The following is a 25,020-nucleotide window of genomic DNA, read 5'->3' as shown; positions in this document are numbered from 1 at the left end:
GAGGGAGACCGAGCGAGAAAGAAAGAAAGAAAGAAGAAAGAAAGAAAGAAAGAAAGAAAGAAAGAAAGAAAGAAAGATGGCAGAAGAAGCTCCAGCAGCGGTGAAAGCCCCGGCGAAAGCCCCGAAGAAGAAGTCCGCTCCCCGGGCCAAGAAGGACGGACCCAGCCTGTCCAAGCTGATCGTGGCCGCCGTGGCCGACTCGAAGGAGCGCAAGGGAGTTTCTCTGGCGGCGCTGAAGAAGGTGCTGGCCGGGAAGGGCGTGGATGTGGCCAAGGCCAACAAGCGCATCAACACGGCCGTCACCAAGCTGGTGACCGGAGGAACCCTGAGCCAGACGAAAGGCACCGGGGCCTCGGGCTCGTTCAAGCTCGCCAAGAAGGAGCCCAAAGCGGCCAAGCCGGCCAAGAAGGTGGTGAAGAAGAAGGCTCCGGCCAAGGCCAAGAAGCCCGCCGCCAAGAAGGCCAGCACCCCCAAGAAACCCGCCGCCAAGAAAGCGGCGGCAGCGGCCAAGAAGTCCCCGAAGAAGGCCCCGGCCAAGAAAGCCGCCGCGGCCGCCAAAAAGGTGCCCAAGAAGAGCCCCAAGAAGGCCGCCGCCGCCGCCGCCAAGAAGCCGAAGGCCGCCAAGAAGCCCGCGGCCAAGAAAGCGCCGGCCAGAAAGCCCGCGGCCAAGAAGGCCAAGAAGTAAACATCTGCCCCAAAACACCGCTTCATGCACCAAAGGCTCTTTTCAGAGCCACCACCTGCACACCTGAAGGCATCGTTCCTCCCTCCCTCCCTACCTCCCCCAGTAAAGCTGCTCTGTGCTGCACTTGGGGCCGCGCTGTGTTCAGGCAGCGGCGTCACAGATGTGGAGCCCCATGTCCTGAGACGGAGGAAACCATGTTGGGTTTCTCTAACGTTGTTACACATTTGTAGCGAGTGTCTAACATTTCTCACCGGCTCCGACTAGTCACTATGTCACACTTGACTCTTTATTATCGCAGCTCGGTCCAGTTCAGCTGGATTCTAGGATTTTTACCTAGAAACTGTTTTACTGTTGATTGCAAAATATTCACCTGCTTTCATTCAGCCGACACAGTAACGTGATCATTGGAGTTATGATTCAGCCACAGTGAACCTTCTCATTCCGATATCATACTGAATTATTTTTCTACTTTATCTTTTTAAGAGAAGCCTGTAAAAAAGTAGTGAAACAACGAGTTTGTCCTCAATTCGGTTTATTTCTTGGGCTGGTGGCCGGAACACTGAACCTTTAGAAGTGCAAAGAACTGATTTAATGTTCACAGACGTGAATCTGGACCCGTTTTACTGACATTGTGCACAAATAATTGTTGTCCTCGATCATTTTAACACTGAGCAGTGCAGTTAGAAAGCAACGCGTTTCGTAACAAGGATCCGCTGGCAGAAAACCCAACTTTCTTTTCCCCGAAACTGTAAACGCCTCCTCCTTTGTTAGGTAGATTTCTATCGCGCTTTATTTTGAAATTTCAAATCTAACCAATAGCCGAGTCCGCTGCGTTTCACTGCGTCAGCAATGTGAGCCAATCAGAAGCTCCCTCGCGCCCCCAGCCTCCCTATAAAGCCCCGCCGCCCGACTGGAGGATTCATCCGTTCACCGTGTGAAACGTGAAGCAGAAAAGCGAGTAAGCGCGATGGCCCGAACCAAGCAGACCGCCCGCAAGTCCACCGGAGGGAAGGCTCCCAGGAAGCAGCTGGCCACCAAGGCCGCCCGCAAGAGCGCCCCGGCTACCGGCGGAGTGAAGAAGCCTCACCGCTACAGGCCCGGCACCGTGGCTCTGCGGGAGATCCGCCGCTACCAGAAATCCACCGAGCTGCTCATCCGCAAGCTGCCCTTCCAGCGCCTGGTGCGAGAGATCGCCCAGGACTTCAAGACCGACCTGCGCTTCCAGAGCTCCGCCGTCATGGCTCTGCAGGAGGCCAGCGAGGCCTACCTGGTCGGCCTCTTCGAGGACACCAACCTGTGCGCCATCCACGCCAAGAGGGTCACCATCATGCCCAAAGACATCCAGCTGGCCCGCCGCATCCGCGGAGAGAGGGCCTAACCGCGCACACGGCCTCCGCACGGAACCAACGGCTCTTTTAAGAGCCACCGACGTGCCGACAAGGACAAACTTCCTGCTTCACGTTGAGCCACAGCTGTGCGAACACACGACACGACACAAACGCAACACAAACACTGACTTCAACACGTTCACACGCTTCAGGAGAACATTTACACGACACGAGACGAATCCACAACACGAACCGCTGCGCTCGAACACTGCCACCTGCTGGCGGTGTTACAAATCACTGCTGTTAAGATGCACCAATTATTGTCTAGCCTCAGGAAACAAACCCTTCATTCATTCATTAGGAAATCAGAGAATTGATTTAACCGCCTTATTCAGATGCTTGCGTCACTCACTTCTTCACTGCATTTTATTTTTATAAACCAACTGAACAATAAGCAAGGAAGATTTTAACAAAAACCTTGCAAACACTAAACTCACCAAGTTGCAGCATTTTCACGACTCGACCACGTTGAACCTGGACTGAAAGTGGCTGCAGAGCACGAAGCATCAGCACGGGAACACGGGAACATGAGAACCTAGACTTGGACTGACTTTATTGTCATTTTGCAAGCACAGGGTGTATACAGAACGGGGTTCCAGTGTTATGAGGTTCCTCCAGAATAAAATAAAATAAAATAAAATAAAAGAACGCTGCAAAAACACTGATTTCATGGCCATGTCTAAATCTGCTTGGGCTTTAATCCACAAAGGAGGTCAACATGTGCAAAGGTGGATCAAGATGTGGAGCTCTTTCGATCGGGGTGGATTTAAAAAGCTCCAATATCTGAGAAATTACATGAATAAATGAACGTTGACAAAGCTTAAGGCCAGCAGAGTCGGAAACTGTCCAGCTTAAAACCTGACGTGTGAAGTGGGTCTGTTGAAAACCCGCTGTCCACATGAAGCAGGGCCAACGGTAACTACTGGATTATTAAACCTTTCATTTTACACATTTGAACCGAAATGAAGTCAACACAAGTGATGGTTCTGATCGGACAGGCTTTTCTCCCAGGTCCATTTGTGTGGCCCTTAAAAGGGCCTTTGTTGTTGTTGTTGGGAAGCGGCAGCTTCACTTGGAGCTGGTGTACTTGGTGACCGCCTTGGTGCCCTCGGACACGGCGTGCTTGGCCAGCTCTCCGGGCAGCAGGAGGCGCACGGCCGTCTGGATCTCCCTGGAGGTGATGGTGGAGCGCTTGTTGTAGTGAGCCAGGCGGGACGCCTCGGAGGCGATGCGCTCGAAGATGTCGTTGACGAACGAGTTCATGATGCTCATGGCCTTGGACGAGATGCCGGTATCGGGGTGGACCTGCTTCAGCACCTTGTACACGTAGATGGCGTAGCTCTCCTTCCTGGTCTTTCTCTTCTTCTTGCCTCCCTTGCCGGCCGTCTTGGTCACGGCTTTCTTGGAGCCCTTCTTGGGCGCAGACTTGGCGGGTTCGGGCATCCTCACGGCTTCCTGGGAAACAGCGACAGCGAATGATGTGCGCAGGCGCGTGGACGCCTCTTATACAGGCTGCACGCTAATCTCGCTGCGCCGTCGCCTCGATCTCATTGGCTCAGCTCTTCACGCGCTCCAAGCGGCCGCTGGCTCTCCGTCTCTCCGAGCCTCCGAGCCTCCGAGCCCCGCTCCGGCTGTTCTGCTGCGGGGCTTCATCACGGGCCGCTTTCCTACCCGTCATCGCCGACCTTGGGACTCAAAGGCTTCAACTCGTTTGCTGCTCATTCTGGCTCGTCTCTGATGTAAAACCGAACAGAGGGCAGCGGAAACGCTCCGTTGAAACATCCCCGGATAACGACACGTGAAAGCTCTAGGTCTCTTCCTCAAGTCACATTGTCCTCTTGCTGATGGCCCCCAGTTGGCTTTGATGTGATCACAATACTGCATAAAACACAACTAAAGGCTCAACGAGACAGTCACTTGGCAAATGATAAAGTCATAGAATGAAATAGAAAACATTCACGGGCTGATTGATCCGAGACTTTCCAAACACACAGAGACCGAGCCGCCTCATCTGCAGAGCTGGCTCCGCGGTCGGTGTGGGCCCGGAGTCTGTGGGGACGGTGGTGGAACAGGGGACACCGTCTAAACCCAGGCTAGTCCTGGAGAACACCAGCCGTCCTCTGTACGCTGTTTTCTCCAACCAGAGGAGCCCCTTCAGGGACTGGTTCCTCTCACTGGGCTGTTCCACCGAGAGGATTAAAAACTGCTTTGTCCCGCGGGCCGTTAGGCTTTATAATGCTGAAAGGGAGGGAGACGGGGTAACTAGTATTTTAACATATTTAAGCACTTTTACTAGACCTCGCTTTAGTGGTCATGTATTTATTTATTAGATTATTGTATCTTTTATGGATGTCCCCAGCTGTACGATCTTAATGCTGCGTGGATGTGAATTAATGTGTGAGCAACAGATAACCTCAGTTTCCCTATGGGATTAATAAGGTTTAACCTAACCTAACCTAACTAACCTAACCCATCTCAAGCACCTCCCGTCTTAAACTGGCCTTGTAGGCCTCAAGCCTAAGGGTCTTAAAATATGCATAATGCAACATGAGACACACAAACTATACATCCGTGGCACTAAAACACATTAGAAGAAGACCAACGGATGAACCTACAGTAGGTTGATCCGTTCTGTCTATGATGGACAATAAACAGCACCCTCTCCACCACACAGTGGACAGACAGCGGAGCACCTTCTCACATAGGCTGCTCCAGCTCCGCTGTCGTAGGGACAGATACAGGAAATCCTTCCTGCCACATGCCATCTCACTGTACAATAAAAGCTAAATCATTGTTCTGCACTAATCAGTCCAATTTCGCACAACTGCACTGTGGCACACTGCTGTACATATATTTACATATACATACTGTATCTGCATTTTGAATCCTTGCAAGGACTGCTCTAAGCTGCTTTCATATTGACAGCATGTCATATTTTATTTTTATCTTGTCTACAATTGCTACTCAGTGGTGGTCGCTGTGTGTGTCTTGTCTCTACGCTGCTGTAACTGCGGAATAATTTCCCTGCTGGGATGAATAAAGTCATTCTATTCTATTCAGATCCAACTATAATGTTACTGTAGTTTCTGCAGACAGCTGGCTGTGATGATGTCAGGCGAGTTTATTGAACACGTTTACGGCACAAAGTTTATTTGGCAAGAATTTCATGAGAAGCTAGGAAAGGCTCCGGGAAGGAGAAAAGAAAAGCTGGGGCGTTAGAAAAAGCCATTTAGAAAACAACATGTGTCAGCAACCAGCGCAGAGCAGCCCGGTGTTCTAGTTTCACCACATTCTGCGTGTTTCAGGAGTCCAACAGTTAGTCGGAGGAGGAGGAAGCATGAGTCTTGAGAAGTGTGGGTGGCTCTTAAAAGAGCCGTTGTTGTTTGTTGGGTTCGGTTGGGACCGGACCGGATTTAGCCTCCGAAGCCGTACAGAGTTCGGCCCTGCCTCTTCAGGGCGTACACCACGTCCATGGCGGTCACCGTCTTCCTCTTGGCGTGCTCCGTGTACGTCACGGCGTCACGGATCACGTTCTCTAGGAACACCTTCAGCACGCCGCGGGTCTCCTCGTAGATCAGGCCGGAGATGCGCTTGACTCCGCCGCGGCGAGCCAGGCGGCGGATGGCGGGCTTGGTGATGCCCTGGATGTTGTCGCGGAGGACTTTGCGGTGCCGCTTGGCGCCGCCCTTCCCGAGTCCCTTGCCTCCCTTTCCACGGCCACTCATGATTCTCTCGCTGTGCGTCGACGACGAGACACTGACTGCGGAAGGCTGGGCGTCCGGATTTCAATACATGTCGCGGACCTAAGTGAAGACAGTCGGCCAGACACGTTTCTACTTCCGCCTCAAGTTGCCAACGACCAGCGGACGCACTTCCGCTCGGAGAACCGGATTGTAAAATAAAACACCGTCAAAACTAGGAGGTAGTGGAGTGGGAGCGTCTCAAAGGTTCCCCGTCACTTCATGTGGAAATAAAAGATGGAAACAAAACAAAAATTCATTTGACCGCAATCAATCAATCAATCAATCAATCAATCAATCAATCAAAGTTGTCTGTTTTCACATTTTCTCTCATCAATCCAACAGTTACAACTTTCTCCAAATTATTAGGAATTGTCCAGTAAAATTACTGCAGGTATCAAACTTTGCAGCAGCAGCAGCAGCAGCAGCAGCAGCAAACTGGTGGCTAGTTTTTCAAATGAGCTAACAAAGAAAAATGCATAACCAAGATGATCCAAAGTGAAGTTCTAACGCTCAGGCTGCTACTCTGGGTTTCCTCTCCTCTCATCCTCCTCAGGTTTGTTACATGCAAAACCCTGACAAGCAGCAGATTCTTTAATTCTGCTTTAGGAACCACGTAAAGGATCTGGCCGTGTTGCCAGTCTGGATGTTGCCAGACTGGTTGCTGAAGGCCGCACAGAGCAACGGAACCGCAGGTCCAACTGAAGGTTTGCTGTGGGACTCTCTCTCTCTCTCCCTCCCTGTCAGGCCGGTGAAACGTCCGGTGGTCCAGAGGCTTTTCCACCAGTTGAAGTTAGACGAGCACAGAGCACAATCCTACATTTGATCATTGAGACCCAAAGAAATCCCGCACATCTTTCCATCTGCAACGTTTCATTGCTGTGGGGAACATTGAGCATTTCATGTTTATTCCTTTTTAAAGTTGGTCGCCTCTTTCTAGGGTGACTGCCGTTTACTGGATTTTAATTTATTATATGATAGGTCATGCAACTCGGGTGGAGTTTAGAAACTCTGGCTCTTCGGACGGAAGTGGGTGGGTGGCTCTTAAAAGAGCCGTTGGGTTGTCGCTCGGGCTGCCGACGTTCACTTGGCCTTGGCCGGCTTCTCGGTCTTCTTGGGCAGCAGGACGGCCTGGATGTTGGGCAGCACGCCGCCCTGAGCGATGGTCACGCCGCCCAGCAGCTTGTTGAGCTCCTCGTCGTTGCGGACGGCCAGCTGCAGGTGGCGGGGGATGATCCTGGTCTTCTTGTTGTCGCGGGCCGCGTTCCCGGCCAGCTCCAGGATCTCGGCGGTCAGGTACTCCAGAACCGCAGCCAGGTACACCGGAGCTCCGGCACCGACGCGCTCGGCGTAGTTCCCCTTACGCAGCAGCCTGTGGACACGGCCCACGGGGAACTGGAGCCCCGCACGGGACGAGCGGGTCTTGGCCTTGGCCCTGGCTTTGCCGCCGGTCTTTCCGCGTCCAGACATCTTGTCTCGCTCAAACGCACTTCCGCTCTCCACCGACAGGAGGACACGACGCTTCACACGGGAGCGTCGGGGATTTATACCTGCCACCTCTTCACTCATTGGTTGCACAGCAGCACAAACGTAACCCTCCAATCGCAACAGTGCGCGTCAAGTTCTCACAGTAGACACATCACTTCCGCTCACCGCCGGATGCGGCCTACAAAATAAAACACCGAAGCCCGGCGGCCTAAGTGATGTTTTATCACAGGACGAAAATGTTGAGATAAAATAACATTTGTTAGTCTGTATCTGTGACGGCAACACGTCAAGGATACTTATTGACACACAGACAAATAATTAAACAAAAGATTATTTTGACTAAGAAAGATTCAGGTTGATTCGTCAATGATGATCTAATTTTATAGATCAGTTATTGAATCCATTCAATACTGAACCATTTTTATCCCCTTTATCTTAGTGTTGGTCAAAAATGCACAGAGTAAAACATGTCTATTAATAATATCTTAAGATTTGAACAATGCACACTTACAGACATTTCCAGTTCCAGTCCCCAGTATGAAAAATAACAGTTTCAAACTTTTCTCTGTTCCTAAAGCAATTTCTCTTTTCAATGCAGGGCGATGCAACCAGGGTCATTTTTACTATTTCTGTTAGATTCACTTTTATTTATTTCATTAACTTAAAGATTTATTTTCAAAAGATCTCCTTTCCTTAATTTCTTTTAAACACAAAAATAACAGAGAGCAAAGATCTTCAGTGGCTCCGTTCTCACCTGGTTTTAATGTCACATGACCAGCTGCTGCTACCTGTCTGTCTGTCTGTCTGTCTGTCTGCCTGCCTGTCTGTCTGTCTGTCTGTCTGTCTGTGTAAAACAGATTTACGAATCAGTTTTTTAGATAAAATATTCTGTGAAATTAGCAAATGTTCCTACAATATTTGATCTTTAAAACAAATAAACTGAGAGCAAAGAACAACTGCAGGCAAATTACTATCATAACCTTCACTAATGATGTGACTCATATTAATAAATATAAATGAGGATGAGGTTAAATTTGTTTGCTGCAGCTTCTTGAGGTAAATTAATTAAGACAACTCAGAAAAACTGACTGGGAAAAATATATTAGACTTTATTTTTGACAAATGAGAATCCTGTTGTAGCTTAAACATTCTGAATTATTCTGGGGTGTAATAAGAAATCCCTCAATATAATAACTCAGATAGTATTCAGTTAATGAAGCAGAATAATAATGTAATAAAGGAATATTTAATTGTACTCATTACATTTCATGCAGTTAAAGGAAAAGGCCACAAGGTGGCAGTATTGTATTGGAAGTTATGATGTTTTTCAAAAAAAACTTTATTTCAGAACAAATAACATTAACATACATAAATATCACAATATTCTAAAAAATTAAGGATCAAACTAGAATAAATAATTAATAAAAAAAAATTAAATAAATAAATAAATATATAGATAGATTGTTACATTTTTTATTTTATTTCCTTAACAAAAGTGCCAAATATTTATTCAAAAACATATAATAAAGGGTCTTTTACAGCAAAAGAAAAATAAAAGTAACAAATATAAAGGAATCTGCTTATGAGATAAAATAAAGTTTCTGAAGAAAAATAATGTTTTTACAAGTTTCTTATTATTAAAGTTAAGATTTCAAAGAGACAGTTTATGTATTTAAAATTAGTTTCTATAAAGTTATTAAAAGATGGGATTTTTTTCACTCCATTTCATGTTGTGGACATAATACTAGGATTATAATTAGATTTATATAAATAGAAAAGGTTAAAGATGAACAGTATTTGTAAATTTTGATAAAATGATGTTTTTTCTTTCTGTCAGGAGTTTTTGAAAGTCAGACCAAAATATTACAGAAAGAAAAAACTCCACAAATAGATGTTCAATATTTTCAATCTGACTGACAAAAAGAGCAGCAACACGTTGTCTTTACCTGGGTAATATCGAAGTACGTAGAATCTTAAATAAATATTCTTTCACCCTAATAGTAATTAAATATTCATGAGGCAATAAAAAGATTTCACTCCACAGTTTTTGCTGAAATAAATCTGTATTTGCTTTCGGGAGATTAAAGTTTCTAAGTGAGTTCTGATGAACCGGTTTGTGAATTTCTGTTGCATTAATTTGTTCACTTCGTTTAGATGTTTTATGATAAAGAAAGTAAACTATGACGATCAGATTTAATGACCATTCAAATTCTTTTTGAGATACATTTATGTTATTATCATTCATAAAATGTTCATATCACCATTACTATCAATTAACTGATTTATCAAATTAATATCATTATCAATATCACTGACATTTGAAGAAACAATCATTAATCGCATCCGGCGGTGAGCGGAAGTGATGTGTCTACTGTGAGAACTTGACGCGCACTGTTGCGATTGGAGGGTTACGTTTGTGCTGCTGTGCAACCAATGAGTGAAGAGGTGGCAGGTATAAATCCCCGACGCTCCCGTGTGAAGCGTCGTGTCCTCCTGTCGGTGGAGAGCGGAAGTGCGTTTGAGCGAGACAAGATGTCTGGACGCGGAAAGACCGGCGGCAAAGCCAGGGCCAAGGCCAAGACCCGCTCGTCCCGTGCGGGGCTCCAGTTCCCCGTGGGCCGTGTCCACAGGCTGCTGCGTAAGGGGAACTACGCCGAGCGCGTCGGTGCCGGAGCTCCGGTGTACCTGGCTGCGGTTCTGGAGTACCTGACCGCCGAGATCCTGGAGCTGGCCGGGAACGCGGCCCGCGACAACAAGAAGACCAGGATCATCCCCCGCCACCTGCAGCTGGCCGTCCGCAACGACGAGGAGCTCAACAAGCTGCTGGGCGGCGTGACCATCGCTCAGGGCGGCGTGCTGCCCAACATCCAGGCCGTCCTGCTGCCCAAGAAGACCGAGAAGCCGGCCAAGGCCAAGTGAACGTCGGCAGCCCGAGCGACAACCCAACGGCTCTTTTAAGAGCCACCCACCCACTTCCGTCCGAAGAGCCAGAGTTTCTAAACTCCACCCGAGTTGCATGACCTATCATATAATAAATTAAAATCCAGTAAACGGCAGTCACCCTAGAAAGAGGCGACCAACTTTAAAAAGGAATAAACATGAAATGCTCAATGTTCCCCACAGCAATGAAACGTTGCAGATGGAAAGATGTGCGGGATTTCTTTGGGTCTCAATGATCAAATGTAGGATTGTGCTCTGTGCTCGTCTAACTTCAACTGGTGGAAAAGCCTCTGGACCACCGGACGTTTCACCGGCCTGACAGGGAGGGAGAGAGAGAGAGAGTCCCACAGCAAACCTTCAGTTGGACCTGCGGTTCCGTTGCTCTGTGCGGCCTTCAGCAACCAGTCTGGCAACATCCAGACTGGCAACACGGCCAGATCCTTTACGTGGTTCCTAAAGCAGAATTAAAGAATCTGCTGCTTGTCAGGGTTTTGCATGTAACAAACCTGAGGAGGATGAGAGGAGAGGAAACCCAGAGTAGCAGCCTGAGCGTTAGAACTTCACTTTGGATCATCTTGGTTATGCATTTTTCTTTGTTAGCTCATTTGAAAAACTAGCCACCAGTTTGCTGCTGCTGCTGCTGCTGCTGCTGCTGCAAAGTTTGATACCTGCAGTAATTTTACTGGACAATTCCTAATAATTTGGAGAAAGTTGTAACTGTTGGATTGATGAGAGAAAATGTGAAAACAGACAACTTTGATTGATTGATTGATTGATTGATTGATTGATTGATTGCGGTCAAATGAATTTTTGTTTTGTTTCCATCTTTTATTTCCACATGAAGTGACGGGGAACCTTTGAGACGCTCCCACTCCACTACCTCCTAGTTTTGACGGTGTTTTATTTTACAATCCGGTTCTCCGAGCGGAAGTGCGTCCGCTGGTCGTTGGCAACTTGAGGCGGAAGTAGAAACGTGTCTGGCCGACTGTCTTCACTTAGGTCCGCGACATGTATTGAAATCCGGACGCCCAGCCTTCCGCAGTCAGTGTCTCGTCGTCGACGCACAGCGAGAGAATCATGAGTGGCCGTGGAAAGGGAGGCAAGGGACTCGGGAAGGGCGGCGCCAAGCGGCACCGCAAAGTCCTCCGCGACAACATCCAGGGCATCACCAAGCCCGCCATCCGCCGCCTGGCTCGCCGCGGCGGAGTCAAGCGCATCTCCGGCCTGATCTACGAGGAGACCCGCGGCGTGCTGAAGGTGTTCCTAGAGAACGTGATCCGTGACGCCGTGACGTACACGGAGCACGCCAAGAGGAAGACGGTGACCGCCATGGACGTGGTGTACGCCCTGAAGAGGCAGGGCCGAACTCTGTACGGCTTCGGAGGCTAAATCCGGTCCGGTCCCAACCGAACCCAACAAACAACAACGGCTCTTTTAAGAGCCACCCACACTTCTCAAGACTCATGCTTCCTCCTCCTCCGACTAACTGTTGGACTCCTGAAACACGCAGAATGTGGTGAAACTAGAACACCGGGCTGCTCTGCGCTGGTTGCTGACACATGTTGTTTTCTAAATGGCTTTTTCTAACGCCCCAGCTTTTCTTTTCTCCTTCCCGGAGCCTTTCCTAGCTTCTCATGAAATTCTTGCCAAATAAACTTTGTGCCGTAAACGTGTTCAATAAACTCGCCTGACATCATCACAGCCAGCTGTCTGCAGAAACTACAGTAACATTATAGTTGGATCTGAATAGAATAGAATGACTTTATTCATCCCAGCAGGGAAATTATTCCGCAGTTACAGCAGCGTAGAGACAAGACACACACAGCGACCACCACTGAGTAGCAATTGTAGACAAGATAAAAATAAAATATGACATGCTGTCAATATGAAAGCAGCTTAGAGCAGTCCTTGCAAGGATTCAAAATGCAGATACAGTATGTATATGTAAATATATGTACAGCAGTGTGCCACAGTGCAGTTGTGCGAAATTGGACTGATTAGTGCAGAACAATGATTTAGCTTTTATTGTACAGTGAGATGGCATGTGGCAGGAAGGATTTCCTGTATCTGTCCCTACGACAGCGGAGCTGGAGCAGCCTATGTGAGAAGGTGCTCCGCTGTCTGTCCACTGTGTGGTGGAGAGGGTGCTGTTTATTGTCCATCATAGACAGAACGGATCAACCTACTGTAGGTTCATCCGTTGGTCTTCTTCTAATGTGTTTTAGTGCCACGGATGTATAGTTTGTGTGTCTCATGTTGCATTATGCATATTTTAAGACCCTTAGGCTTGAGGCCTACAAGGCCAGTTTAAGACGGGAGGTGCTTGAGATGGGTTAGGTTAGTTAGGTTAGGTTAGGTTAAACCTTATTAATCCCATAGGGAAACTGAGGTTATCTGTTGCTCACACATTAATTCACATCCACGCAGCATTAAGATCGTACAGCTGGGGACATCCATAAAAGATACAATAATCTAATAAATAAATACATGACCACTAAAGCGAGGTCTAGTAAAAGTGCTTAAATATGTTAAAATACTAGTTACCCCGTCTCCCTCCCTTTCAGCATTATAAAGCCTAACGGCCCGCGGGACAAAGCAGTTTTTAATCCTCTCGGTGGAACAGCCCAGTGAGAGGAACCAGTCCCTGAAGGGGCTCCTCTGGTTGGAGAAAACAGCGTACAGAGGACGGCTGGTGTTCTCCAGGACTAGCCTGGGTTTAGACGGTGTCCCCTGTTCCACCACCGTCCCCACAGACTCCGGGCCCACACCGACCGCGGAGCCAGCTCTGCAGATGAGGCGGCTCGGTCTCTGTGTGTTTGGAAAGTCTCGGATCAATCAGCCCGTGAATGTTTTCTATTTCATTCTATGACTTTATCATTTGCCAAGTGACTGTCTCGTTGAGCCTTTAGTTGTGTTTTATGCAGTATTGTGATCACATCAAAGCCAACTGGGGGCCATCAGCAAGAGGACAATGTGACTTGAGGAAGAGACCTAGAGCTTTCACGTGTCGTTATCCGGGGATGTTTCAACGGAGCGTTTCCGCTGCCCTCTGTTCGGTTTTACATCAGAGACGAGCCAGAATGAGCAGCAAACGAGTTGAAGCCTTTGAGTCCCAAGGTCGGCGATGACGGGTAGGAAAGCGGCCCGTGATGAAGCCCCGCAGCAGAACAGCCGGAGCGGGGCTCGGAGGCTCGGAGGCTCGGAGAGACGGAGAGCCAGCGGCCGCTTGGAGCGCGTGAAGAGCTGAGCCAATGAGATCGAGGCGACGGCGCAGCGAGATTAGCGTGCAGCCTGTATAAGAGGCGTCCACGCGCCTGCGCACATCATTCGCTGTCGCTGTTTCCCAGGAAGCCGTGAGGATGCCCGAACCCGCCAAGTCTGCGCCCAAGAAGGGCTCCAAGAAAGCCGTGACCAAGACGGCCGGCAAGGGAGGCAAGAAGAAGAGAAAGACCAGGAAGGAGAGCTACGCCATCTACGTGTACAAGGTGCTGAAGCAGGTCCACCCCGATACCGGCATCTCGTCCAAGGCCATGAGCATCATGAACTCGTTCGTCAACGACATCTTCGAGCGCATCGCCTCCGAGGCGTCCCGCCTGGCTCACTACAACAAGCGCTCCACCATCACCTCCAGGGAGATCCAGACGGCCGTGCGCCTCCTGCTGCCCGGAGAGCTGGCCAAGCACGCCGTGTCCGAGGGCACCAAGGCGGTCACCAAGTACACCAGCTCCAAGTGAAGCTGCCGCTTCCCAACAACAACAACAAAGGCCCTTTTAAGGGCCACACAAATGGACCTGGGAGAAAAGCCTGTCCGATCAGAACCATCACTTGTGTTGACTTCATTTCGGTTCAAATGTGTAAAATGAAAGGTTTAATAATCCAGTAGTTACCGTTGGCCCTGCTTCATGTGGACAGCGGGTTTTCAACAGACCCACTTCACACGTCAGGTTTTAAGCTGGACAGTTTCCGACTCTGCTGGCCTTAAGCTTTGTCAACGTTCATTTATTCATGTAATTTCTCAGATATTGGAGCTTTTTAAATCCACCCCGATCGAAAGAGCTCCACATCTTGATCCACCTTTGCACATGTTGACCTCCTTTGTGGATTAAAGCCCAAGCAGATTTAGACATGGCCATGAAATCAGTGTTTTTGCAGCGTTCTTTTATTTTATTTTATTTTATTTTATTCTGGAGGAACCTCATAACACTGGAACCCCGTTCTGTATACACCCTGTGCTTGCAAAATGACAATAAAGTCAGTCCAAGTCTAGGTTCTCATGTTCCCGTGTTCCCGTGCTGATGCTTCGTGCTCTGCAGCCACTTTCAGTCCAGGTTCAACGTGGTCGAGTCGTGAAAATGCTGCAACTTGGTGAGTTTAGTGTTTGCAAGGTTTTTGTTAAAATCTTCCTTGCTTATTGTTCAGTTGGTTTATAAAAATAAAATGCAGTGAAGAAGTGAGTGACGCAAGCATCTGAATAAGGCGGTTAAATCAATTCTCTGATTTCCTAATGAATGAATGAAGGGTTTGTTTCCTGAGGCTAGACAATAATTGGTGCATCTTAACAGCAGTGATTTGTAACACCGCCAGCAGGTGGCAGTGTTCGAGCGCAGCGGTTCGTGTTGTGGATTCGTCTCGTGTCGTGTAAATGTTCTCCTGAAGCGTGTGAACGTGTTGAAGTCAGTGTTTGTGTTGCGTTTGTGTCGTGTCGTGTGTTCGCACAGCTGTGGCTCAACGTGAAGCAGGAAGTTTGTCCTTGTCGGCACGTCGGTGGCTCTTAAAAGAGCCGTTGGTTCCGTGCGGAGGCCGTGTGCGCGGTTAGGCCCTCTCTCCGCGGATGCGGCGGGCCAGCTGGATGTCTTTGGGCATGATGGTGACCCTCTTGGCGTGGATGGCGCACAGGTTGGTGTCCTCGAAGAGGCCGACCAGGTAGGCCTCGCTGGCCTCCTGCAGAGCCATGACGGCGGAGCTCTGGAAGCGCAGGTCGGTCTTGAAGTCCTGGGCGATCTCTCGCACCAGGCGCTGGAAGGGCAGCTTGCGGATGAGCAGCTCGGTGGATTTCTGGTAGCGGCGGATCTCCCGCAGAGCCACGGTGCCGGGCCTGTAGCGGTGAGGCTTCTTCACTCCGCCGGTAGCCGGGGCGCTCTTGCGGGCGGCCTTGGTGGCCAGCTGCTTCCTGGGAGCCTTCCCTCCGGTGGACTTGCGGGCGGTCTGCTTGGTTCGGGCCATCGCGCTTACTCGCTTTTCTGCTTCACGTTTCACACGGTGAACGGATGAATCCTCCAGTCGGGCGGCGGGGCTTTATAGGGAGGCTGGGGGCGCGAGGGAGCTTCTGATTGGCTCACATTGCTGACGCAGTGAAACGCAGCGGACTCGGCTATTGGTTAGATTTGAAATTTCAAAATAAAGCGCGATAGAAATCTACCTAACAAAGGAGGAGGCGTTTACAGTTTCGGGGAAAAGAAAGTTGGGTTTTCTGCCAGCGGATCCTTGTTACGAAACGCGTTGCTTTCTAACTGCACTGCTCAGTGTTAAAATGATCGAGGACAACAATTATTTGTGCACAATGTCAGTAAAACGGGTCCAGATTCACGTCTGTGAACATTAAATCAGTTCTTTGCACTTCTAAAGGTTCAGTGTTCCGGCCACCAGCCCAAGAAATAAACCGAATTGAGGACAAACTCGTTGTTTCACTACTTTTTTACAGGCTTCTCTTAAAAAGATAAAGTAGAAAAATAATTCAGTATGATATCGGAATGAGAAGGTTCACTGTGGCTGAATCATAACTCCAATGATCACGTTACTGTGTCGGCTGAATGAAAGCAGGTGAATATTTTGCAATCAACAGTAAAACAGTTTCTAGGTAAAAATCCTAGAATCCAGCTGAACCGGACCGAGCTGCGATAATAAAGAGTCAAGTGTGACATAGTGACTAGTCGGAGCCGGTGAGAAATGTTAGACACTCGCTACAAATGTGTAACAACGTTAGAGAAACCCAACATGGTTTCCTCCGTCTCAGGACATGGGGCTCCACATCTGTGACGCCGCTGCCTGAACACAGCGCGGCCCCAAGTGCAGCACAGAGCAGCTTTACTGGGGGAGGGAGGGAGGGAGGGAGGAACGATGCCTTCAGGTGTGCAGGTGGTGGCTCTGAAAAGAGCCTTTGGTGCATGAAGCGGTGTTTTGGGGCAGATGTTTACTTCTTGGCCTTCTTGGCCGCGGGCTTTCTGGCCGGCGCTTTCTTGGCCGCGGGCTTCTTGGCGGCCTTCGGCTTCTTGGCGGCGGCGGCGGCGGCGGCCTTCTTGGGGCTCTTCTTGGGCACCTTTTTGGCGGCCGCGGCGGCTTTCTTGGCCGGGGCCTTCTTCGGGGACTTCTTGGCCGCTGCCGCCGCTTTCTTGGCGGCGGGTTTCTTGGGGGTGCTGGCCTTCTTGGCGGCGGGCTTCTTGGCCTTGGCCGGAGCCTTCTTCTTCACCACCTTCTTGGCCGGCTTGGCCGCTTTGGGCTCCTTCTTGGCGAGCTTGAACGAGCCCGAGGCCCCGGTGCCTTTCGTCTGGCTCAGGGTTCCTCCGGTCACCAGCTTGGTGACGGCCGTGTTGATGCGCTTGTTGGCCTTGGCCACATCCACGCCCTTCCCGGCCAGCACCTTCTTCAGCGCCGCCAGAGAAACTCCCTTGCGCTCCTTCGAGTCGGCCACGGCGGCCACGATCAGCTTGGACAGGCTGGGTCCGTCCTTCTTGGCCCGGGGAGCGGACTTCTTCTTCGGGGCTTTCGCCGGGGCTTTCACCGCTGCTGGAGCTTCTTCTGCCATCTTTCTTTCTTTCTTTCTTTCTTTCTTTCTTTCTTTCTTTCTTTCTTTCTTTCTTTCTCGCTCGGTCTCCCTCTCGACGTGTCCGGCTCTGGGCGGCAGGCGGCGCTTATAACATCCATGAGAACCGTGAAGAGACAACCCAGCCCGCGCGCTCCGCCGCCGCCGCAAACATGGCCACACTTGTGTTTTCTCCGCTTCGTTTTACGCTCAAAACCACAAACTAATTCGACTCTCGGCACGTAAATCTTACGAGAACCGGAAGAAAAGCCTCCCGTCTCAACACTGACCTCTGGTTTGGTTCGCAGGACTTCCTCTTTTCCTCCCAGGACCCTTCAGACCCGTCGCACACGCTGCGATTTGCGGCAGCGAGCGCCGGGTTTTCTACACATTTCGTCTCCCAAAATACATAAAATCGCTTCACATAAACTAGAAATGTGTCATTTCCGTTAGCAGAGGCATGTTGGAGCATAACGCAGGTGAAAATATTGCGCTAGTGCCGTTCGTTGGACCGGTACCGGGGAGGTTTTTGCTGGCAGTAAACACACGGACGCTGTCGGTGAGTAAGCCGGTCAGGGCTCATTTCTCCGGAGCAGTCCTCTCTTCCTGCACACATTTGGTCAACACGGAGGACCGACTGCGGACTCAAGCCACTTTCTGACTCACACATCTAATCAATCAGTCTCTGCTCTTCCTAGACACCAAATAAAAACAACTGAGCAATCTTACTGCTCAGCTTTTCTCTGTGATCTGATTCATCACCTTCACTCGCTGAAGCAAAACACTTCATCTCTAATTCAACCACATTTTTTGGAAATGGTTGATTTTTATGTCAGAATGTTTATTGATTTTCCCAGAGTTTTCTGCTTTTCTTACTGTTGTTGCACACAGCTGTTTACATTCAGAGATTTTATCACGTTTCTTTCACCGTTTAATGTCTAAAACTTTGTGCATTTTTCTTTTATTCTGCTTAAGTGGGATTTTTTTTAAAGCTCATGTTTGATTAGTCACTTTTCTTCTACATTCACATGCAGCTGCATTTCATCCCTTTGGCTGCTGTTCTTAGCGTAAATACGGACAGCATCATTTGGTGTCTTAGACTAAATTCGTCCATATGTTGAATGTGTTTTTCTTGTGTCTCAAACTTTGACCTCTGTGTTGTTTTGATCCTCTCCAGATTATCCACCTGCTTGTCTGTGAACGTATTTCTGCAGCTCTTGGATGGTTGGAGGGAGTCGATGTCTTAATAAATCTCCTCTAACAGTCTCTTTACAGGATTTGCTGAAGTTGTTCTGCATCGACGTCCCTTTACCTCCAGAAACCTTCCAGGCCGTGCTGCTGCTGCCGCCGCCACTCAAAGGCATTTCCACAGCACGATGCTGCCACCACCATGCTTCACTGTTGCTGCTACTTCTCTGTTTGTTTCCAGTATTTGGTGTTCATCAGAAGCAGCCGGTTAAAACGGATCAACAAGTCAATAAATGAGGCTTTTCTGTTCTGGGGACGACCGTGGAGCCTGGAGGTGATGCTTAACATAAATATATGTCACTTTACTAGAGTAAAAAAAAAACAACAACAATATTTGCTATTCTAATTTTGGATATCTAAACTTTGGCTATGCCAGAATAATCTAAATGAACAGAAATAAACATTGAACTATACCAGTCTCTGTCAGATCAACCAATATGTAACTGCTTTGATGAAAATACAGTTCCTGCTACAGGAGGCCTTTCCTGCCCACAACCATCAACATTTACTAAAGAAATCTTTAAGAGCCTTGAATAACACGAGTTACGACTAAATTTACTTTTCCTTTGGGATCAATAAATGATTTCTTTTTAATATGTGTCACCTTTACCAGGCGCCCTTTGTGACTGTCCGTTTTACAGCTGTTCATTCTGTGGATCAAAATATATCGTTTTTACAAGAATTTGGTAAAAACCCTTTGCTATCTTCATTTTTGATACCTAATTTTTGGTCATTTTCCGTCTCTATTATGCCAGAATAATCAAAGCCATCAGAAACAAACATTGAATTATATCAGTCCGTGTGACTTTGACCGACACATCAACTTGTTTTCTATTTTTTTCAATTCAATTACCAAATCAATCAGCTTTTTCAGGCATTAGTTTTGCAGCGCTGTAATTGGCCTGACAAAGACAATACCCCTCCTCGCCAGTTGGTGGCGGTAGTGCGCCACGAGGCTCACTATTCAGAAGAAGAGGAAGCAGCACAAACAACAGAGAAACAACGCGAACATTGGTTTTTAGCTGCTGCTAGCTCCTCTGCAGACAGTTAGCTTCGCTTTGCGTTTTGTTTTGCGTCTTTTGCAGCAGGAATGGCGGCTCTTCGCGGCTTCAGGGAGTTTCTGACGCAGCGGCTGGCGGCGGCCGGGGAGGAAGTGCTTTCTGCGTGTGAAGACACCGTGGTTCGGTGTGAGGAGCAGAGCCGCCTTCAGCAGAAGATGATCGATGTTATGAAGTCCGAGTTTGATGCGCACAGAGCAGGTAGGGAAAATATGTCCGATCTGTTCTCGGGTGATGAACTGGAACCAGAATCGAGTTGGTTTCGGGGCTGAGATCATCAGTTCCCGCTCCAAAACATGGGAACAGATTCGTTTACCTGCAAGGCTCTAACTGTTTTCATTCCTCTCATCGTGATCGACAAATCGCGTGGCTTTGAAAACGTTTGGTTTCCTTCAGAAGCAGAAAGGAGCTCCATAAGAGCTCACCTTCTCCTTCATATTTCTCTACAACCCTCCTTACATGTCAGCCTTGCTTGGGGAGTTGCTGAGCAGTACGGTGTGCGTTTTAGGACATCCTCAGGAAAACGTCAGACTAATGTCTAAACAGCATCAGAATAAAAACTGTCTGAAAAACCGGCTCGACACTAAAAGGCCTCAGCAGCGCCGCTAACGCTAGCTACGGTGAATGAGCAAAACAAGAACAGCAGCACGCTGATGCAGATTATGCTACAAGATTAGCTTTCCTTCCATCATTAGCTTCACCTTTTAGCTAACCTTCTTCAATAATGTTTTGCTGCCACCCAAACATTTTCCACTCAGTGGGAACTACTTTCCCTCTGTTTGAGGCTGAACTGTTTTGGTTTTATCCAAGAAATGATACAAAGCTCAAAACAAGTCAATTTGATCACAACCCTCCTGCTTAAAGAGGAACTGCAAAAGCAAAGGAGGCGGATTAGCAGAGATGCTAACAGCTAATGATGTGATCCAGGACCCGTTACTGTGGAATGTCGTCTCTGCCGCCTGGATGTCGAGCTGTTGGCGTGTCGTGATGGTCATGAGGCTGTCATGCAGCAACAGTCTTCAGTCAGAGGCCTCCCCACAACCAATGCAAGACCGACTGCTACTGGAAATCCTTCCTGCCCACAGCATCGCTGTCCACAGTAATCTTTAAAGATACTTGAATGACTGAAATCTCTTGTCCCTTTTTTGTTTTTAGACCTCCGGCAACAACGTGACGTTAAAGAAGAAGAAGAGAAGTTTGTGCCTGATGAGCAGCTTTCTAACGAGGAGAGGAGTTCCACTTCTGATGAGAAGATTAAAAAAGAGGAGGAGGAGGATTATCCAGAGGCAACAGCCATTAAGGAGGAAGACCAGGAAGAACCCTGCACCAGCAAACTGGGAGAGCAGGTGCAGCTGAAGCGTGTGGAGAGTCAGTCTGCTCCAGAGTCTCTGAAACCCGACGCCTCCAGCAAGAAGAACCTCTGCAGGGCGAAGGCCAGTTTCTGCCACATTTGTGGCCAGGCTCTGACGAAGCTCGGTTTGGATCGCCACATGAGGACTCACACGGGCAGGAAGCCGCTTTCCTGCAAAAGCTGTGGACAAATCTTCCGGCTCCGTCTGTCTTTGGAAGTCCACATGAGGACCCACGCCGGGACGAAGGAGCACGCTTGCAAGACGTGCGGGAAAACGTTCAGACGAAGCGACCATCTTGAACTCCACACGAGAACCCACGGCGACAAGAAGCTGTACCTCTGCAACGTCTGCGGAAAAAGCGTCGCCGACCCGTCGGCTTTCAGGAGGCACATGACCATCCACACGGACGAGAAACCGCACTCCTGCAAAATCTGCGGTGAGAAGTTCAAACACAGCAACACCCTGCTGTGCCACCGGAGGGCGCACTCGGGCGAGCGGCCGTACGTCTGCCGCTTGTGCGGCAACAAGTTCGTCAACGCCTCGAAGCTGAACCGACACACGATGTCGCACACTGGCGACAAACCTCACGCCTGCGAGCACTGCGGGAAGAGATTCATCCGCCTGCACCAGATGAAGGATCACGTGAGGAGGCACACCGGGGAGAAACCGTTCGACTGCCACACGTGTGGGAGAAAATTCATCAGCAGCACCGAACTGAGAGCTCACACCAAAACCCACACAGGTGAGACATCGCAGCCATAGACAAGCTGCGGTCGCTTTGTTGAGAAGGTTTGGATCAGAAACAAAAACTTTGGGCCAATATTGCCATAAAAGCATGTTTCTTTGTTTTCACCACCAGTAAAACGGCTGATCTGATGCTTTACAACCTGGAAGTAAATCTTTACTGGGTTTATAAAGAATCGTTAACACAATTATCCTCTAATAATGACATTCAGTCCCAGGTTTAGTGAACTCTTATGGGTTTTACTAAGATTTCTCTGTAGTTTCTTTTTTTTTCCAGATTGTTGTTGAAGTTTATAGTCATATATAATTAATTAAAATGTTTTTTACTGAAGTGTTCCAGGAGATATTAGTAAACAAACATTCTCACTTTCATTCTTATAAAATCACGTGAACTAAATAATCTAATAATTATGTCTTAAACATTTTATTTGAAATGATTTCTGTTAATTCATGACCCTGACTTTGAGAATTACAGGAATCTCCTCTGTATATTATTGATGCAAAATTAAAAAAATACTTTCAACATCAGTTTGTTTTCTTTTGACTGAGATGGAGTTTAATTTAATTTTAATTTAATGTGTTTATTGCTTAAATTTGCAGACAGTAATTCTACAAAATTTCCACTGAATTTGCTTTAGTTTATTAGTTCAGTTTGTTGCTCAAAAATGTTGAAAACTAAAGGAGAGGTGGCTAAATCTGCGTAAGAGGCAATACTAGGTGAAAACCAAGAAATAATAATTTAATCTTTGATATTTTATTGATTATTTGATCAAAAGGACAGGCAGTAAACCCTGGCACAGAAGTGATAAATTAAGCTGAAACTGGGTCAAATCCTCCTACAGTTCCTTCATTCTTCGCTTTAATATTTGCTAAACAATCCAATTTAATCCAGACGTAAATATTAAAATGAAGAACACAAACAGTTTGAGACTTTCTGATTTGTTTTTATCATTCTTTGCTTTGACCACAAGGGGGCGACTGTACCTGATATTTTTGCTCACTTAATTAAAGCACTAAAAACAATTTAATCTGAGTAGAGATTCTTGAGTAAGGCTGCAGTTTTTCTGTATAATTCAGTTTGGTTATGAAATCAAAGTTTGTTAAATACAAGGTAAAAATACAACATAAATGCAGATGATAAAAGTTTGGTAGAATCTAGAAAAAGAGGTCAGAGTTCATTATTTAACAATAATCGGACCAAAGACAGAACAATGGATGTCCCACATTAGCTGAAAAGCATCTGATGATGCCTGAGACTTTTTTTAATATTCTGTGGACTTTCTTAGCATCTGATATATGAAAAAGACATTTTTAAACAAGCCAAGCTAACTTTCAGGACAGCAGCATCTGGTATCTTAAGTGTTCCACTGTGAAGGAGATCAGACATGATGCTCCATCCTCATTATTTAGTTCATTTCAGTGCAGAGAAGCAGCAACTTTAGTCTGAACCGTTCACAGATGACTGACTGCCTCACCGTATCAGGAAGCCGTTCTGCCTCTTCTCTCCCTAAACTCGGTCTTTCAGTCTCTGCCTCCGACTCGTGGCCACAGGATGCAGATTGGACTTTCATCATGACGGATGGCTCCAGTCGACATGCTGCCTCCCAAACTGACGTGTGGAAACTTTCTGGATCCTAAAAGAACCGGGAAAGAAAATGCTCTGAGGTTTTTAAACGTTCATTTTCTGTGGCTGAACCTGAATTTCTTCTGTTTTTAGTTTTCTGGAGAAATATGTTGTCAGAGTTCGAGTTGCTTTGTGCCACATTTTGATTTATGACTCAGTTAAAATTTGCACTTTGGGGATTTGTTCCTTAAAGCAACCAGTCCGACTAAGAATGGACTTTCTGCTGCTCTTGACCTTTAACAACTTCATTTTTACTTTCAAAATTTGTTACAATAGTTTTGGATTTTTCATTATACTTTGGTTTGTTGTGACTTTATTTAGTTAAACTCTTATTTAAACTTATTAAGTTTTAGTGTGTTTGCTAGTTTCTATGAGTTAAATATTTAGTTTTACTTTAGTTTTTATTAGATAAATTAGTAGTTTAGATTTTTAAATGTATTCAACTGAATTTGGTGTTTTTTTCACAACGTTTGCTGCCTCCATTTTGTGGATTAGAGGAGAAGTGCCGTAATTGGCAGACAGTTGACGTAAACTGCTGGAAAATCAATGTCACATCGGATCGAAACTCAAAAATGAATGATATTATATTTATAATTGTAGCATGTTTTATTTTGTTTTATAAATGAAATATATAGTTGCAGTTGTTTTTTTTCTTCAGTGTATTTTTATTTATTTCAGTTGTTTCTAAATTTTAGCTTTTGTCATTTCCTTAGATTTCGTTAACCACGACAGCTTTGCTTTAAATACAACCATGTTCACTAATTTATAACTTTAGTTTATAAGACTAATAGCAGAGGCGTAAATCCTAGGGGGGTCCAGAGGTTCCGGCCCCCCCAGTCTTGGAAAAGTCTAAAATTGCCCCTGCCAAAAAAAATTATTATTATTACATTTGCACTTAAATAATATCAATATGAAAGGCCAAAGAAACAATCAAAAAATATAAAATAAAATAAATCTGCCATTTATCTGAGAAAAAAATAAGAATACATTTTTAGGTCCCCCCTCCATTATAATGGTTCAGTCCAAAAAGTGGGAGGAGCAACAGCAGCTGAACGGCACAGGCTAGCTAGCTGTTAGCTGTTAGCTCTGCGTCACAAACATAAAACCCTCCAGTAAGTAAATACTTAAAGCACAAGACATGTAAACATTTTATTTAGTTTAACTGCTCAATAAGAAGAAACACATTAGCAATAAAAATCATTCTGCAGTTTGTTATTTCATTATTTTGACTGAATCATGATGAGCTGCCTTATTAGCAAAACTGCTACTTTGCTTTCATAGACTTTAAGTTTTTTTTTATCAAAGGTAGTAAACATCTCATTCATATTTAACTCTTTAAGTTTTAGTTAATTAGAGTTTGAAACTGGAGGAGGAGCTGAGGAAGTGGACCAGCTCAGAGTGGGAGCCCAGAACAGATAGAAAAAACTAAAAGTTATAACTTTATTTCTCACTGTCTTCAACATAGAGCCTTTAAAAACACAAAATAAAATCTGAATATTTTTCTATATAAACTCTTGTGCTTTAAATGTTACATTTAAGTTATAATATTCCCCAGATATTATTTTCTATCTACTTATTTGTTCTCAGTCATCCAGGACAGGGCAAAACTAAAAAAGGCTTAAAAATAAATCAACTTAACAAGTTATAATTTAAAAAGCCCTTGACTTGTATTGGGAGCCATTCAATAAATCAATGTTTATGAGGAATTTTATTAAGAGCAGTTAGTCATTAAAGCTTTTTTATTTAGACCCTTAAATGTTTGTAAAGGAGCAGCAGAGATTAGATCAGACTGAACAAAACTACGTAGCTAAGCAACATTTAAATGTTAGTTTTATTTCTCTGCTGAGAATAAAACATGTTTGATGTGCTTTACTAGTCATTTTTGGTCCTGCAGCTTGAATGTGGTTGAAAACTTTCTAAACCACATTTTATGTTACATTTCACTGGAACTTTG

At 46.7% G+C, this 25,020-nt stretch overlaps 9 protein-coding genes and 1 pseudogene across 11 annotated transcripts; 6 read left to right on the top strand and 4 right to left on the bottom strand.

Moving 5' to 3' along the window:
* Positions 1 to 3: 3 nt before the first annotated feature.
* On the top strand, positions 4 to 710 carry LOC102230746 (histone H1-like). The gene has a single exon (XM_005811187.2). The coding sequence runs from the start codon at positions 77 to 79 to the stop codon at positions 683 to 685; it is 609 nt and encodes a 202-aa protein (XP_005811244.1). The 5' UTR covers positions 4 to 76; the 3' UTR covers positions 686 to 710.
* Positions 711 to 1,628: 918 nt separating this feature from the next.
* Positions 1,629 to 3,099, top strand: LOC111611797 (histone H3). Its single transcript, XM_023349909.1, has one exon. It carries the CDS (start codon positions 1,653 to 1,655, stop codon positions 2,061 to 2,063), a length of 411 nt encoding a protein of 136 aa, XP_023205677.1. The 5' UTR covers positions 1,629 to 1,652; the 3' UTR covers positions 2,064 to 3,099.
* On the bottom strand, positions 2,610 to 4,762 carry LOC111611799 (histone H2B 1/2-like). Its single transcript, XM_023349912.1, has one exon. It carries the CDS (start codon positions 3,514 to 3,516, stop codon positions 3,142 to 3,144), a length of 375 nt encoding a protein of 124 aa, XP_023205680.1. The 5' UTR covers positions 3,517 to 4,762; the 3' UTR covers positions 2,610 to 3,141.
* A 417-nt stretch (positions 4,763 to 5,179) lies between these two features.
* On the bottom strand, positions 5,180 to 15,481 carry LOC102231007 (histone H3). The gene is made up of 3 exons (XM_005811188.2): positions 15,136 to 15,481; positions 11,663 to 11,672; positions 5,180 to 5,804 (listed from the first exon to the last, which is right to left on the bottom strand). Exons 1-3 carry the CDS (start codon positions 15,462 to 15,464, stop codon positions 5,487 to 5,489), a joined length of 657 nt encoding a protein of 218 aa, XP_005811245.2. The 5' UTR covers positions 15,465 to 15,481; the 3' UTR covers positions 5,180 to 5,486.
* Positions 5,802 to 7,308, bottom strand: LOC111611798 (histone H2A-like). Its single transcript, XM_023349910.1, has one exon. It carries the CDS (start codon positions 7,281 to 7,283, stop codon positions 6,897 to 6,899), a length of 387 nt encoding a protein of 128 aa, XP_023205678.1. The 5' UTR covers positions 7,284 to 7,308; the 3' UTR covers positions 5,802 to 6,896.
* LOC102231801 (histone H2A-like) lies at positions 9,809 to 10,242 on the top strand. Its single transcript, XM_005811191.2, has one exon. The coding sequence runs from the start codon at positions 9,834 to 9,836 to the stop codon at positions 10,218 to 10,220; it is 387 nt and encodes a 128-aa protein (XP_005811248.1). The 5' UTR covers positions 9,809 to 9,833; the 3' UTR covers positions 10,221 to 10,242.
* On the top strand, positions 11,250 to 11,937 carry LOC102231533 (histone H4). The gene has a single exon (XM_023349914.1). The coding sequence runs from the start codon at positions 11,319 to 11,321 to the stop codon at positions 11,628 to 11,630; it is 312 nt and encodes a 103-aa protein (XP_023205682.1). The 5' UTR covers positions 11,250 to 11,318; the 3' UTR covers positions 11,631 to 11,937.
* Positions 12,355 to 14,507, top strand: LOC102231269 (histone H2B 1/2-like). The gene has a single exon (XM_023349911.1). The coding sequence runs from the start codon at positions 13,601 to 13,603 to the stop codon at positions 13,973 to 13,975; it is 375 nt and encodes a 124-aa protein (XP_023205679.1). The 5' UTR covers positions 12,355 to 13,600; the 3' UTR covers positions 13,976 to 14,507.
* Positions 15,482 to 16,410: 929 nt separating the features above from the next.
* Positions 16,411 to 17,239, bottom strand: LOC111611800 (annotated as a pseudogene).
* LOC111611796 (gastrula zinc finger protein XlCGF17.1-like) lies at positions 17,196 to 21,970 on the top strand. Of its 3 annotated transcripts, none has more exons than XM_023349905.1 (4): positions 17,196 to 17,599; positions 18,470 to 18,562; positions 19,374 to 19,547; positions 20,502 to 21,970. In XM_023349905.1, exons 3-4 carry the CDS (start codon positions 19,379 to 19,381, stop codon positions 21,458 to 21,460), a joined length of 1,128 nt encoding a protein of 375 aa, XP_023205673.1. In that variant the 5' UTR covers positions 17,196 to 17,599; positions 18,470 to 18,562; positions 19,374 to 19,378; the 3' UTR covers positions 21,461 to 21,970. The 3 variants fall into 3 exon arrangements, with proteins under 3 accessions (XP_023205673.1, XP_023205672.1, XP_023205670.1); XM_023349904.1 differs by having other exon boundaries at positions 18,305 to 18,562; XM_023349902.1 differs by having other exon boundaries at positions 17,196 to 18,562; positions 19,377 to 19,547.
* The last annotated feature ends 3,050 nt before the right edge of the window (positions 21,971 to 25,020 follow it).

This window comes from Xiphophorus maculatus, chromosome 17 (genome assembly GCF_002775205.1).
Source record: "Xiphophorus maculatus strain JP 163 A chromosome 17, X_maculatus-5.0-male, whole genome shotgun sequence".
Taxonomy (NCBI): Eukaryota; Metazoa; Chordata; class Actinopteri; order Cyprinodontiformes; family Poeciliidae; genus Xiphophorus; species Xiphophorus maculatus.
The sequence above is the reverse complement of the archived record's forward strand: the minus strand, read 5'-3'. Positions and strand labels throughout refer to the sequence as shown.

Bases quoted from the DNA above. Each gene is read 5' to 3' on its own strand.
- LOC102231269 (XM_023349911.1), top strand. From the start codon at position 13,601: ATGCCCGAACCCGCCAAGTCTGCGCCCAAGAAGGGCTCCAAGAAAGCC.
- LOC111611799 (XM_023349912.1), bottom strand. From the start codon at position 3,516: ATGCCCGAACCCGCCAAGTCTGCGCCCAAGAAGGGCTCCAAGAAAGCC.
- LOC111611797 (XM_023349909.1), top strand. From the start codon at position 1,653: ATGGCCCGAACCAAGCAGACCGCCCGCAAGTCCACCGGAGGGAAGGCT.
- LOC111611798 (XM_023349910.1), bottom strand. From the start codon at position 7,283: ATGTCTGGACGCGGAAAGACCGGCGGCAAAGCCAGGGCCAAGGCCAAG.
- LOC102231801 (XM_005811191.2), top strand. From the start codon at position 9,834: ATGTCTGGACGCGGAAAGACCGGCGGCAAAGCCAGGGCCAAGGCCAAG.
- LOC102231007 (XM_005811188.2), bottom strand. From the start codon at position 15,464: ATGGCCCGAACCAAGCAGACCGCCCGCAAGTCCACCGGAGGGAAGGCT.
- LOC102230746 (XM_005811187.2), top strand. From the start codon at position 77: ATGGCAGAAGAAGCTCCAGCAGCGGTGAAAGCCCCGGCGAAAGCCCCG.
- LOC102231533 (XM_023349914.1), top strand. From the start codon at position 11,319: ATGAGTGGCCGTGGAAAGGGAGGCAAGGGACTCGGGAAGGGCGGCGCC.
- LOC111611796 (XM_023349905.1), top strand. From the start codon at position 19,379: ATGGCGGCTCTTCGCGGCTTCAGGGAGTTTCTGACGCAGCGGCTGGCG. The intron at 19,548-20,501 runs GTAGGGAAAATA...TTTTGTTTTTAG, and splicing joins GTTTGATGCGCACAGAGCAG to ACCTCCGGCAACAACGTGAC.